Source organism: Tenrec ecaudatus, chromosome 4 (assembly GCF_050624435.1).
Source record: "Tenrec ecaudatus isolate mTenEca1 chromosome 4, mTenEca1.hap1, whole genome shotgun sequence".
NCBI classification, from domain to species: Eukaryota; Metazoa; Chordata; class Mammalia; order Afrosoricida; family Tenrecidae; genus Tenrec; species Tenrec ecaudatus.
Genome location: NC_134533.1, coordinates 69,011,907 through 69,024,416, shown reverse-complemented (window position 1 = coordinate 69,024,416; position 12,510 = coordinate 69,011,907). Strand labels below are relative to the sequence as shown.

At 34.1% G+C, this 12,510-nt stretch overlaps 1 protein-coding gene across 7 annotated transcripts in view; it reads right to left on the bottom strand.

The window, feature by feature from the left end:
* Window positions 1–12,510, bottom strand: part of NUP98 (nucleoporin 98 and 96 precursor) — an 87,152-nt gene that overhangs the window by 45,078 nt on the left and 29,564 nt on the right. For 3 of the 7 annotated variants that reach the window (XM_075546188.1, XM_075546184.1, XM_075546185.1), the window contains exons 8-11: window positions 11,245–11,408; window positions 7,971–8,108; window positions 5,826–5,964; window positions 2,265–2,357 (exon numbers count right to left, since the gene is read on the bottom strand). In XM_075546188.1, coding sequence (XP_075402303.1) covers window positions 2,265–2,357; window positions 5,826–5,964; window positions 7,971–8,108; window positions 11,245–11,408 — 534 coding nt within the window. The remainder of the gene's footprint in view (window positions 1–2,264; window positions 2,358–5,825; window positions 5,965–7,970; window positions 8,109–11,244; window positions 11,409–12,510) is intronic. The other 4 variants (XM_075546186.1, XM_075546189.1, XM_075546187.1 and 1 more) reach the window with 2 other exon arrangements.

Here is a 12,510-nt window from a genome sequence, read left to right as displayed (position 1 = left end):
GTTCAGATTCAAAACAATTACGAAAAAGTTTTTTTACTTGTCTATTAAAGCCATTTTTATTCCAAGATGTTAGAAGAAAACATCTTATTTGTCTAGCAGAATGCCAAAGTTCAGAAATCACACTGTACAAAAAAACCCCCTAGATCTAAAGCAGTACGAGTTTTTTTGCTAAGTGTATGAAAGTAAAATACAGAAAAGTTAAAAATTCTGAAATAAGATTCTACCATATAAGCAAAAAGAGTTAACAGTCATAAAATACAAAGCATAAGAAAACTGTAACTGCTTATGGGAGTAGAAAGCCTCACCTTTCTTTCTCAGTGGCTGGTGGTTTCAAACTGTTGAGCTTGTGGTTAGCAGCCCAACATGTAACCCACTACGTACCACCAGGGGTCCAGATAAATGGCATAAAGAGATCTACCTCCAACAGTAATTAGTGCAATGCAAACTGTAGATGCTAATGTCCATTATAATGTTGCTAATGTGAAAAAGTCCAATATAGAGAACTAATGGGAAAGTGGGTACTTTTATACATTGTGAGCAATAAAACAAACTGGCAGTCTTTTTGCAAAAGATGACTTAACAAGAGCTACCAAAACACAAGATACATGCACAACTTTGACATAATATCAATTATAAATAACAATCCTATAGTAACAGTAATATACAAAATTATGTAACAGGGACCTTCATTTAGGTGTTCCTTGTATCAAATGAGTATCAATACCAGAAAATAATGGTATGTGCATAGGCCTGTGTGTGGATATAGATACACACGTAATAGAATTCTTTTGCTTCATGAAATAGAGAAATAATAAGTGCACACATGCTTTTTTCAAAATCAAAAGCAGAGACAAAACAAGTAGCAGAATACTACGTAAGCTACTTATTTTCAAACATTTTTTTACTTCAGCAAATATGAAATACACTGAGATTCCAAAGACACGCATGAGCACACACATCCCTAAAACACAAATTACATAGATTAATCTTAAACCATATTATATACACTCATTTAAAAAACCTAGTTTTACTTTGTAATGCTCATCGTAATACATTATACTAATATTAACATCAAGTAATATAGTTCAGCCTTTGGTTTAAAAACACTCATGTAGAGTATGGCTGCCACTAAGAATACAAAAATAAACCCAAACAAAAAACTGCACATAAAAGTACATACATGTACAAATATGTTTGTGTATCAGGACAGGTTTGAAAAGTAGAAAGGGGTCTGACAAGATACATGTCAAACTTTTGTCAACAGCGGTTATTAAACAGCTAGAAGGTTTTGACTTTTCATACTTGTATACCATTGGAAAATTTTAAGTATTTATATATTTGTTTTAAAAGGAAAAGCAAATTAAAATTAGTCCACAGAGTACAAAATGAAGTTGTTTAATGATGATAGATGAATGACCAGATTCTATAAGCAAAAACAACAGGTAACTGGATAATGGAAGCAGAAACCATGAAATAAATAAGAAATGGAAGGCATGCAGATCCTTCAACATGCTTAAACAACCTGCTTAACTATGCATGCTGAAGCTCTTATCCTTTCTATGACCACTATACCCTCTCCAACTTGTTGAAGCATAAGAATCACTCTCTTCAAAGGCACAAAAAAACAACCATTGGCTGATAGTACGAAGAGGGATAAAACAGTGACATTTCAGGCCAGTAACATTCAGGAAAGAATGTAAGGGTATGCAGAGACCTTGTAAAATGTCAGAGTATGTGTTAAAATACTTCAGCATGTGATCTCATTGATCTGCCTTACCATTAGGGTAACCAAACTTACTTGAAGAACAGTTCAATGGAGAGCAAAATGCTTTGAAAAGGATGAGGGCAAAGAATGTACAGATGTGCTTTATACAATTGATGTATGTATGGATTGGGATAAGAATTGTATGAGTCCCTAATAAAATGTTAAAAAAAAAAAAACTAAACACACACACACACACAAAAAGAAAAACGGTTCAAAGCCTCAAATCCCTGTTAAAAGTCAACACAGGGTAACTGAAAGCTAGTATCATCACACTGACACATTTTACAATGAATACTAAAAACTCCAGAAACCAATACTGTGAGAAGAAAAATATATGTGCCAATGTTTTTCAGACCTGGTAAAGTACAAGGGCAGGCAATCTTTTCTGAATCAATCTGTAAAAAATGGGTCTCTTATTTCCAGGCATATGACCAAACAGAGTTCATAAACTCTAGCAATTAGAAAGCCAAGCTATAACAAACACACTTCCTAACTTTACCTGTTCCAAATCCTGCTCCAAGTCCAGTTCCCAGAGTCCCAGTTGCTGGCTTATTTCCAAAAATGCTATTTCCACTGTTATTTGTGCCAAAACCTAGAAGGACAGAAGAATGAATGGACTGTACTTTCAACACAACTCCCAATTTCTTCTATAAGGGAGTTAAAAACAAAACAGTCTGGCCTTTAGTCTTGTATCCTTTCATTTATTAATACTTAGGATGTCTAAATGGTAGACTGTCTTTTTTGGTTTTACTTAACTTTGGTCTCCTGTAAACTAATCCCAGAAGCTTTCATACTTGTTTCACTAGTTTCAGCTTTGAGATATAATTTCATTATGGGACAACAAATATTAAAACAAAGTGATTGTGTTTGAGTTTGGGGAGTTTCACCATCAATTCATGTTTCATTATTAAAAAAACAAGACCGCCAACAAATGAAGATACTTTATATAACCTAACTAAAGGGTCTCCTAAATTCACCTGTAAAAATCTTTTTTTTTTAAATAAAAATCTTTATAGCAGTATTATGCCTATGTATACTTGGTACAGGTAAGTGATGTATGACTAGAATGAAGAGCTCTAATGATACTTAAGTAATTTGCTGGTATTAGGAGACATTAATCTATGAATAGCTTATTTCTAATTGATCTGTTCCTTCCATTATCAGAAGCAATGGAGAACTGAATATGAATGATTTAGAAATAACCCTATAATTCCCCCTTAAAATCCACATGTCTCACCCAAAGATATCTAGATTGCAGAATTGCTTTTATTCTTTGCTCAGAAATGTCCACAAACTGCATTCCTTCTGAAGCTAAATACCAAATAAACAGCTAAGAACATATAAAAAATTATTGGCCAGAAAACAATGTTTGGCAGATATGACATTATTTGTATTTTTTAATAGTTGGTCATTGTTAAAAAAAGAAAACCTGGTAACTTATGATTACAGGCCCAGGACTGGGATACTGCAACTGGGCTGTATCCGTTCTGGATAATTCTTCCCATGGCATCCATGGATCATCTTGGCCTTCTTTTATAGTCAAAATGACAATAGGAGACTCTAGAGCAGTGGTTCTCAACCTCCCTAATGCAGTGACCCTTTCATACAGTTCTTCATGTGTGATGACCCCCCCAAACATAAAATTATTTTCACTGCTAGTCCATAACTATAATTTTGCTATTGTTATGAATCGGGTGACCCCTGTGAAAGGGTTCGTTCGACCCTGGAAGGGTCAAGACAGAAGCTTGTCAGATAATATTGGCTTTATATATATGACATTATTTTTAAGTTTAATGGAGATAAATAGTCCAAAATATTGCATGGCTACTATGTTAGAATATGAGATACCATCTCTCACAAAGATTATTATACCATGTGATGCCTAGTAAATTGGATAATATCAAGAGTAGAAGAAAAAGAAGTTTCAAAAGAAACATTTTAAATGTCTTTTTAAAATACAAACATTTTATGATATAGCCTCACTACATTTGATTCATGAATTAAATCTTTTCTTGAATTGCACTCATTAATGCTGCCTACTCAAGCATAATCAACTTTTATAAGAAAAAATTAAGTGCACCTGCAAACATTCTTTTTGACAAAAAAATCTAATCAAAGGATTTTCTAGTTGCACAAAAGGGAGGAAATAAGATATTTGTGACTACCTCACACCACAAGAGGGAATTAAGTCCCAACTTACACTGTTTATACCACACATTCCTTCAAATTATTATGTACAAAAGTTGTTCCAACTCAAGTCCTGCACCCAAATTGAGGCATGTCACATAAAGAGGTCTTTCAATTTCAATTCACTGAAATATATTCATACAACCAAACAAAAAATACATATATCTTCACGTGAATCAGAAATCTACAACCACTGAGTAACACCATCTATTTTAAATGTATCCCATTTTATCAAGTAGAGCCATTTATTCTTGAGGGACTACAAATCATAGAGATTGTAATGTTTTTTGACTATAAAAAAGAGACACAGTATTTGAGGTATTAAAATATCATAAAAAGACATTAAAATCAGGGGGATAAAGGTCTCTACATACAAATGCTCCTTGGGGAAGAGTGTGCAATAATAAAAGAGTTGACACACATTAATGTAATCCTTACATATTTTTCCCATCCTAATCTTATGGATAAAAAACACAAATAAACCAAGTTAGTTATCTTACCCGTGCTAACCAAGTCCAGTGTCTCAAAACTATTCTTTAAAGTAGGGTACAATCAAATACAATTATAGGTGAAATGACAACCATTATGAGGAGTAACAAGCAACACAACTAAAAGCTATTAAAAAACCCAAAACAAATAAAATCAGGAGTTGGTACCTGCCAAGAACCTTTCTCTAATCTTCATATATTTCTTTTAACACATACAATCTTCAAAGATAGTTAATAAATTCTCTTTCTCCACTACATGATAAACTGACTAACGAACAATGTGACTGCTAAACAACACCAAATAACTTCCTTGTGCTCACCTCCTCTAAAGAGTCAATCGGTGCACATGAAATTCTAAACAAATATTTGAACTACACATTCCTTATAAAGAAGTGAACTTTCCACATCAGTTTTAAGACAATGTTACTTCACTTGAAAATCTTATTAGCTGGTGACTAAAAACATTATGTTTCTACAATGGACAATGAAAATAACACATGCAAGGAATGTACTCCTCTTAATAATCAACCACGACACTAAAAGAGGTAGTAGCACTTGTGTACAAAGTTCAGGAGATAGAAAGGGGCAAGACAGAAAGGCTAAGGGGAACAGGTGTATGAGAAGTCCTCTAGGAACCCAAGGAGGAAGCAGGACATGCTTTTACATTGTAAGGATTGCAACCAATGTCAAGAAGCAAAATGTGTATACACTGTTGAACGGGAAACTAATTTGCTTTCAACCATACCTACAACAAAATGTTCAAAATAAAGAAATGATATGTCTATTATCGAGCCTTTACAATTTCCAGCATTATCTTTGAAAAGTCACTTAGGGTTACATGTATTTTTAATTGTTCAATCTTATCTGAAATAATGAACATGCACAGTGATAAAGTCAGAAAAATAAAATTTGGAAACTGCCAGAAAATTATTGTACTAATTGGTAAAGTCAGAAAGGTTTCAACTTTCACTAAGAATCATCCAACCAAAACTGGCCTGAACAGAATGAGTTATCTAAACCAAGCTGTTTCACTTGTTTCCTCAGTTTGTGTCAAGCGATCAAAGAATGTGTCAATAAAAAATCTACCTCCCTTAAATAACAAATTTTCTAGTAAGTAGTCTACAAGTACACTTGTCCAGAATAGAAAGACTCATATACAGATAGCAAAGTAGAACGATTAGAATTTGTACAAGAAAAGGCAGTTATCTGTCTCCTTACTTTTCTCAGTCTGTGTTCATGATTTTAAACTTTTCCCTCTGGGTCCTCATACAAAGTCATTCCTTACCTGGTACTTTTAAAATATTACCAATCATATGAATCAGGAGAATGATGTGTGATATAGTCAGTGCAACTTTAAGAGAGTCAAACCTGCTTTTTATATGTACCAAAATTGGAAGTGTTTGTATTGGTTCCTAAAGTCAGGGTTGGTTTGTTACCAAAGAGCCCGCCACTGGTTGTACCAAATGAAGGAGCACTGGTTGTGCTGGTTCCAAATGTAGTAAGCTTGTTACCGCCAAACAGGGTCTAAAAAGAACAGAATACAAAAAAAAATCTTTTAATATAAATATATATGTGCAACAGCAAATAGAGGTTACCTCAGGAATTGGGTGGAGAAATGAGTTGGGGGGGGAATGACATATTTATTAAACTCCTTAAGAATGATAAATAAAAAAAAGGAAAACAAATGTAACCTGAATAGGTCTAGCTTTATGAACACAGTATGTGCTTGCCTATTTCTTCCTGACATTGTGTTTGTGTGTGTGTATGTGTGTAAAGTTGAAGATACATGGAAACAATTAGTCCAATGAATTAGTGGATCATGTTAACATTAGTCTCCAGGAACATTAGACCAGAACTGCATTGTGCCTGTCTACTCGTTTTGCTCTAAAAGGAAGCATATGAAAAGGTTCTAGAAAGAGAAGAAAAATGTGCAACAAAACTAAAAAATTATAGAAAAGATCAGGCTTGGTGGACAGAGAATGATGGAATCCCCAAGACTATGACCCTTAGTCACCCCGCACAAATCTGGAAATGAACTCACCCTCATGGTTCAATCTTCAGCCAAACAATAGACAGGTCTATACGGGGAACAATACTAAGGAGGTAGGCACACTTGGAATAATCAGTCATTTAAGATAAAAAGGACAGCACTTGTTTAAGGCTAGAGTTCAGAATAGTTAAAGAAGACAGAATGGAAACCAGAGGAAGTGAGGCAAGTGATGTTTCACTATGGGGATTGCAATCGATGAGATTCAAACAAAATGAAAAGCTGATCTGTTCTGTATATCTTCACCCAATACACAGCGAAGTTTTTAAAAAATGAAACACAACGAAAAACCAGAGTGAGTATTCTAGTTGAAAAAAACAGTATAGTAGCAAACAAGATTTTCATTAGCAAACAAGATTAAAAATCTCTTAGCAAACAAGATTTTCATTTAAAGAAAATGTTAACTAGACAACCAAACAATGTTTACTGGGTAACAGAAATTGATCAAAAAACAATCTGCCAATATGAGCAGCTGAAATAAAAATATAAGTATACTTCAACATAGATGAACCTTGAAAGCATAATGCTGTGTCAAAGAATTCAGTTCTAATACACCAATATTGAACAATTCTACTTATATGAAATGTCCAGAATAGGCAAACCAATAGTAACAGAAAGTAGACTAGTGATTGGCTAGGTTTGGAGGGCTGGGGAAAAGGGGAAATTACTGGCGGGTAGGTATGGAGTTTATTTTAAGGTAATAAGTGTTTTAAAATTGATTATAGCATGATACTTCTTGAATATACTAAAAAGATCATTGAATTGTATACCTTAAGGGGGGGTAAAAAGTATAGTATACAGATTTAATATTAATTAAAGTTGTGGGTAAAAAAAAAAAGAGATGAGTTTTCTGAGACATTACATAAATTTCTGAATTTCTCAGCAAACTAAGTTCAGAAGTATTAGATTTTTTGAAACTCTGTGAATATAGGACCATGTGTTAGGGATTGCATTTCCTTTTTGATTTTGAAACTACCTCCAATAACAAGTTAAAGGCTTATTTTTATAATGAATGCGTAGTATAGATCGGTTATTTCACACAGATTCTTTTTTTTTCTCACACAGATTCTTATACCCAGTTTGGTCTTTTAGAAAGTAATAATATAAACTTTTATATATTACTCACCTTGCTAATTCTGTTTCCAGGTCAAGTACACTCCTAAATGTAACCTGTTACTTAAATATTTTTATTTTTGTTCCACAAAGGAAAGAGTAAAACTAGGGCCTAACTTACTGGAGTGATACTTTTGCCTTCAGAAGTAGTCTGCACACATAAGCACAGAGGCAAAGGATTACTAGCTGAAAACAAACCAGCTGACGTTACTCAGCTATTTTACTTCGCCTCAAATAGCTTTTAGTTGCTAGTTGCACTCAGTATATCAAACCAATGTTTATATAGAAACCCTTCAAAAATATTTACAGCAAAAAACTTTTTTAAAATTACACCTGCCTTCAAATTATAACCAACTACATAAAAACGTACCGAACCAACAGCACCAAATCCAGTAGTGGTCTGCCCAAAGAGACCTGTTCCCGTTCCAAATGCAGTCCCAGAGCTGGTGTTTGTAGCGGTCCCAAAAAGACCTCCAGGTTGTGAGGCTTGGGTTACTCCAAACAATCCCTACAAAAGGTGAATCTAGATTAAAAGGTAATTACTTCTATACTTAAGAGAACTAAAAAAATTTTTTTTCTTTAATGCAAACCAGCTGCCATCAAGCCAATTCTGAAATATGATACTTCCCAGCTTAGTAAGAATAGTTACCTGTTTTAAACAGAAGTTTACTGTGTGGCAGATGTTAATTTATATAGAACATCTCTTCTCAAAATAATCCTGAAAACTCAGATAATCTCCATTTCCCTCATGAAAAGTTTTTTGATGTTAAGATCTTGCCCAAAATGTCACTACTCTTGAGAGGCAGGATCACAAATTCATACCTGCATCTAAGTCCTGCTGTTTTCAACATGACTGATTCCTAGAACTTAAAAACTAACTTGTGCTTTACAGTCTTTACAATCTTGTGCTGAAGAACACTAGCTCAAAAGTTTTGTGCTCTAAAGAGATGTCAGGGTTGAAACACTGAAAACTAAATGGTATGACAGGGTGACATTTTTTTAAATGTAGGACCTAAGAGCTGACTGTTGTTTAAATGAATTTTAAATCAAATAACTGAAAATAACCAAATCAATCTGAACAGACTCAAGAACATAATGTTAAAATATCATCTGAAATGAGAAAACAATGCTTTCTTCATTTGTAAATGAAAGAGAAATATTACACGAGTGGACTACTGAGGTGCTGATAATTCCCTTGAAAACAGCTTGGAGTCATAATTTGCATATTGTGACATTCATCCAAGAAAAGTGTGTTCAATAATTTTTCATATTTACAGGATTATTCAAACCTATATGATCTAATTTTTACAATTTCATCAACTACCTCCCCCACAGAAATTCTATTTTCATTGCTACTCATTCCCCATTCCTCCCAAGTTGTCATCACTCTTAATCTACTTTCTGTTCCTATGAATGTCCATTTTGAAAATATAAGCATATTTCATATAAGAATATTCATATAGGGAAAATAATAAAATATGTGGTTATTCAAAACTATCTTTTCTCATTGACCACATTTAAAAGCGATGTTGCGGCAAAAATCAACATTCCTTTCCTTTATATTGCCAATATTCCATTTTGTGGACATGCCACATTTTGTTTATATATTCACCTGCTTGGTGGGCATTTGATTTGTCCCCACTTTGGGGCTATTATGAATATTTCTGTTATGAATGTTTGTGTACAGATTTTTGTTTTCATTCCCCTTGGGTATTCATACATAGTAGTAGAAATAGTGGCTTATATGTAAATTCTGTTTAACACTTTAAGGAACTACTAGATTGTTTTCCACAAATCTATATTCTTCACATTCATCAATATATATGAGACTCTGGGAACCGATTATAAGGCTCTACATAGTACCTCCTCCCTGGGGGACGGACAACAGGGAAGTGGGTGAAAGGAGACGTCGCACAGTGTAAGATATGACAATATAATAATTTATAAATTATCCAGGGTTCATGAGGAAGGGGGTAGCGTGGAGGGAAGGGGAAATTGAGGAGCTGATGCTAGGGGCTTACGTGGAGAGATGTCTTGAGAACGATGAGGATAACGAATTCACAATTGATGTGCTTTATACAATTGATGTAAGTATGGATTGTGATGAGCTTGAGCCCCCAATAAAATGAGGGGGAAAAAATATATATGGGACTCAATTTCTCTATATCTTTACTTACACTGTTATTGTCTGACTTTTTAATAGCCGTATTAATGGATATAAAGTTGTATTCCCATGTGGTTTTAACTTGTATTTCCTTACTAATGATATTAAAAGTACCTCTGTATATTTTTATTGGCTACTTGTACTATCCTTTCATTCCATCTTTCCACAACTTTCTGAATCCCATCATATTTTTATTTTTGGTAGGCTGTTTTTAATAAGATACCTATTGTAAAATTAAAGTTTTAATTTTAGTAATGCCCAATACATAGCTTGTTGTTCTTGCTGCTTGTGTTTTTGGTGTTTAACTGAAGAAACTACTGCCTAACTTGATCTTGAAGATTTGCTCATTTTTCTCTAAAAATTTTAAAGTTTTAGGTCTTTGATAAAGTTTGAGTTAATTTTATTTTTTAATTAATTATTTTATTGAGAGCTCTTAGATATTTTAACAATCCATGATACAACTGGATCAAGAATAAACGTACAATTGCTGCCACAATCAGTTTCATTATATTTTCTTTCTTGAACTCTTTGGTACCAACTCCCTTTTATCCCCTCCCTTTCCACCCTACTCACTCCCCAGGAACCCTTATATTATTATATTTTATTTATTTATAGCCATATCATATACCGTCCAATGTATCTTGTCTACCCACTATTCTGTTATTCGTTCCACTCAAGCAGGGTTATAATTTCTTTATATAGTGTAAGGAAACGTTTCAACCTCATTTGCATGTGAATATTGATTTGTTGGAAAGACTTTCCTCACTGAACTATGATAGTGTATCTTTGTTCAAAAGCAACTGTATAAATGTGAAGCTTTATTTTATTTTACTAATTCCATTTTACTAATCTATGTTTATCTTTATACCAATAACATACTGTCTTGATTACTATTTTTTTATAATAAGTTTCAGAGACTAGCTTTGTATGTTTTATAATCAGGCTAAGTATCTATAATTGAAAGGTAAATTCCAAGAGTTCTAATCAACACACCACACATCAAATCAACCTTTACTTTTATGCTTCCCTAGGAAACAATCTTTCAATTTCTACATAGAAGGTGCAGTTACCAAATATGGCTGGGGGAAAGGGGTGGTTATTTTCTTCCCCACCCTTTTTTGGGGGGCGGGTGGGGGGAAGAGTCTGCCTCCATTTACAGGAATAGCATCATTCATATTTTTCCCAAATCTCACAGAATGGTTGGAGTCAAAGACACAAAGTACAGTTTCAGAACAACCAATTTTTAGTAATGCAAAAACATTTTCAGGAAGGCCAAGTGACTTATTCAATATAATCTACATAAAGAATAGATGATGGCCTGAAATCTAGTTCTTAATATTTGAATACTTTCTACTTTTCATTGAATATATACCTTTGAATGGTAAGAACATCAGTAGGTATAAACATGTTAGTTTCACATGAACAGAAGCCTTAAACTTACTACTATAAAAAAGTTACAGTTAAGTTTCTATTTAGTTACCATAGTGTTGGTGCTTGGCTGTCCTAGAGTGCTGGTATTACCAAAGGAAAAGCCAGTATTCTGAGTGGTCGTGGCCTGACCAAATGGTTTGCTGAAGAGGCTACTGGTCTGCTGATTCGGTTGTCCAAAGAGACCGCCTGGGTTTGTTCCAAATCCAGTTGTACCTTCCAGTAAAAAGAAAATGTAAATTACAAAACAAACCCACCACTAAACTTGTTAGTATCTAGTCCCAGCAATGGTCAAGATATTTATCACATAGCTAAATTATCTTTATGTTTGCTCTTCAAAATGGATGACCATTTACTTCCTAACCTTCTTTACCTAACACCAAATTCAGAGTTCAATTCATACATTGACAGTTCCTGGCCCTAGGAACACTAGCTGGGATCTTCTTTTGTGAATCCATAGCTTTCTTCATTCTATAAGACATCACATTACATTCAGAGCCCATAAACGAGAGCTTCAAACCATTTGCTTGCTTCAAAATTCCATATGCATTTATTTACAAACTTTTTGAAGTCCCACCTCATATATATTTTCACTTAATTAGACTGTAGCTTTTAAAAAGTAACACTCTGGTTTCCTTTATTTTCCTTTTATAAGTATCATCACCAAGCTTCCTCTTTCACATGCCACATCTAATCATTCACTGGTAAACCTCATCAGGTCTGTATGAAACGGAGCCCTTCCCCTCCATCTTATAAAAGAAGACGGGTCAAGAACAAACTCTCCAGCTCTTCTGTCCCTTCAGAGGAATCTGAGAAGGCAGGCAGGCCAAACAGGCAGACACAGCAACTGATCTGGTCTTCCTTTTTGCCTCCATACACTTGCTTAAAGCGTCACCATCAATTACTCTCCCATGGATACAGCAACAGCTTTCGAACTGATGTTTCAAATCTTGTTGCCTTCCAAGCTTTCAATGACACAATCTTCAAAAATGACCCTTCATCTATAGCAAATCCTTTTTCAAAACTTCTCAATGATATTCAGAATCATTCAAATAAAAATGCAAATCCTGATGTTGATCCAAAGAGTCCTATACTCTACATTCTCCAGTATTTCTCCTTGCTTTCTTCTCAGCAAAAAACCATGTTTTTATCATTTCCTCTAGCTGGTATGTTTTCCTCAGAAACGTGAAAGTTTATACGTTCACCTACTTTGTACTGACCACAACTCAACCATCAATTTAGTGAAGACTTCCTTAACCATCTGCATTTAAAACCGAATCTCTCCACATCCTCACTACCTAACAATCACTCTGTTCCC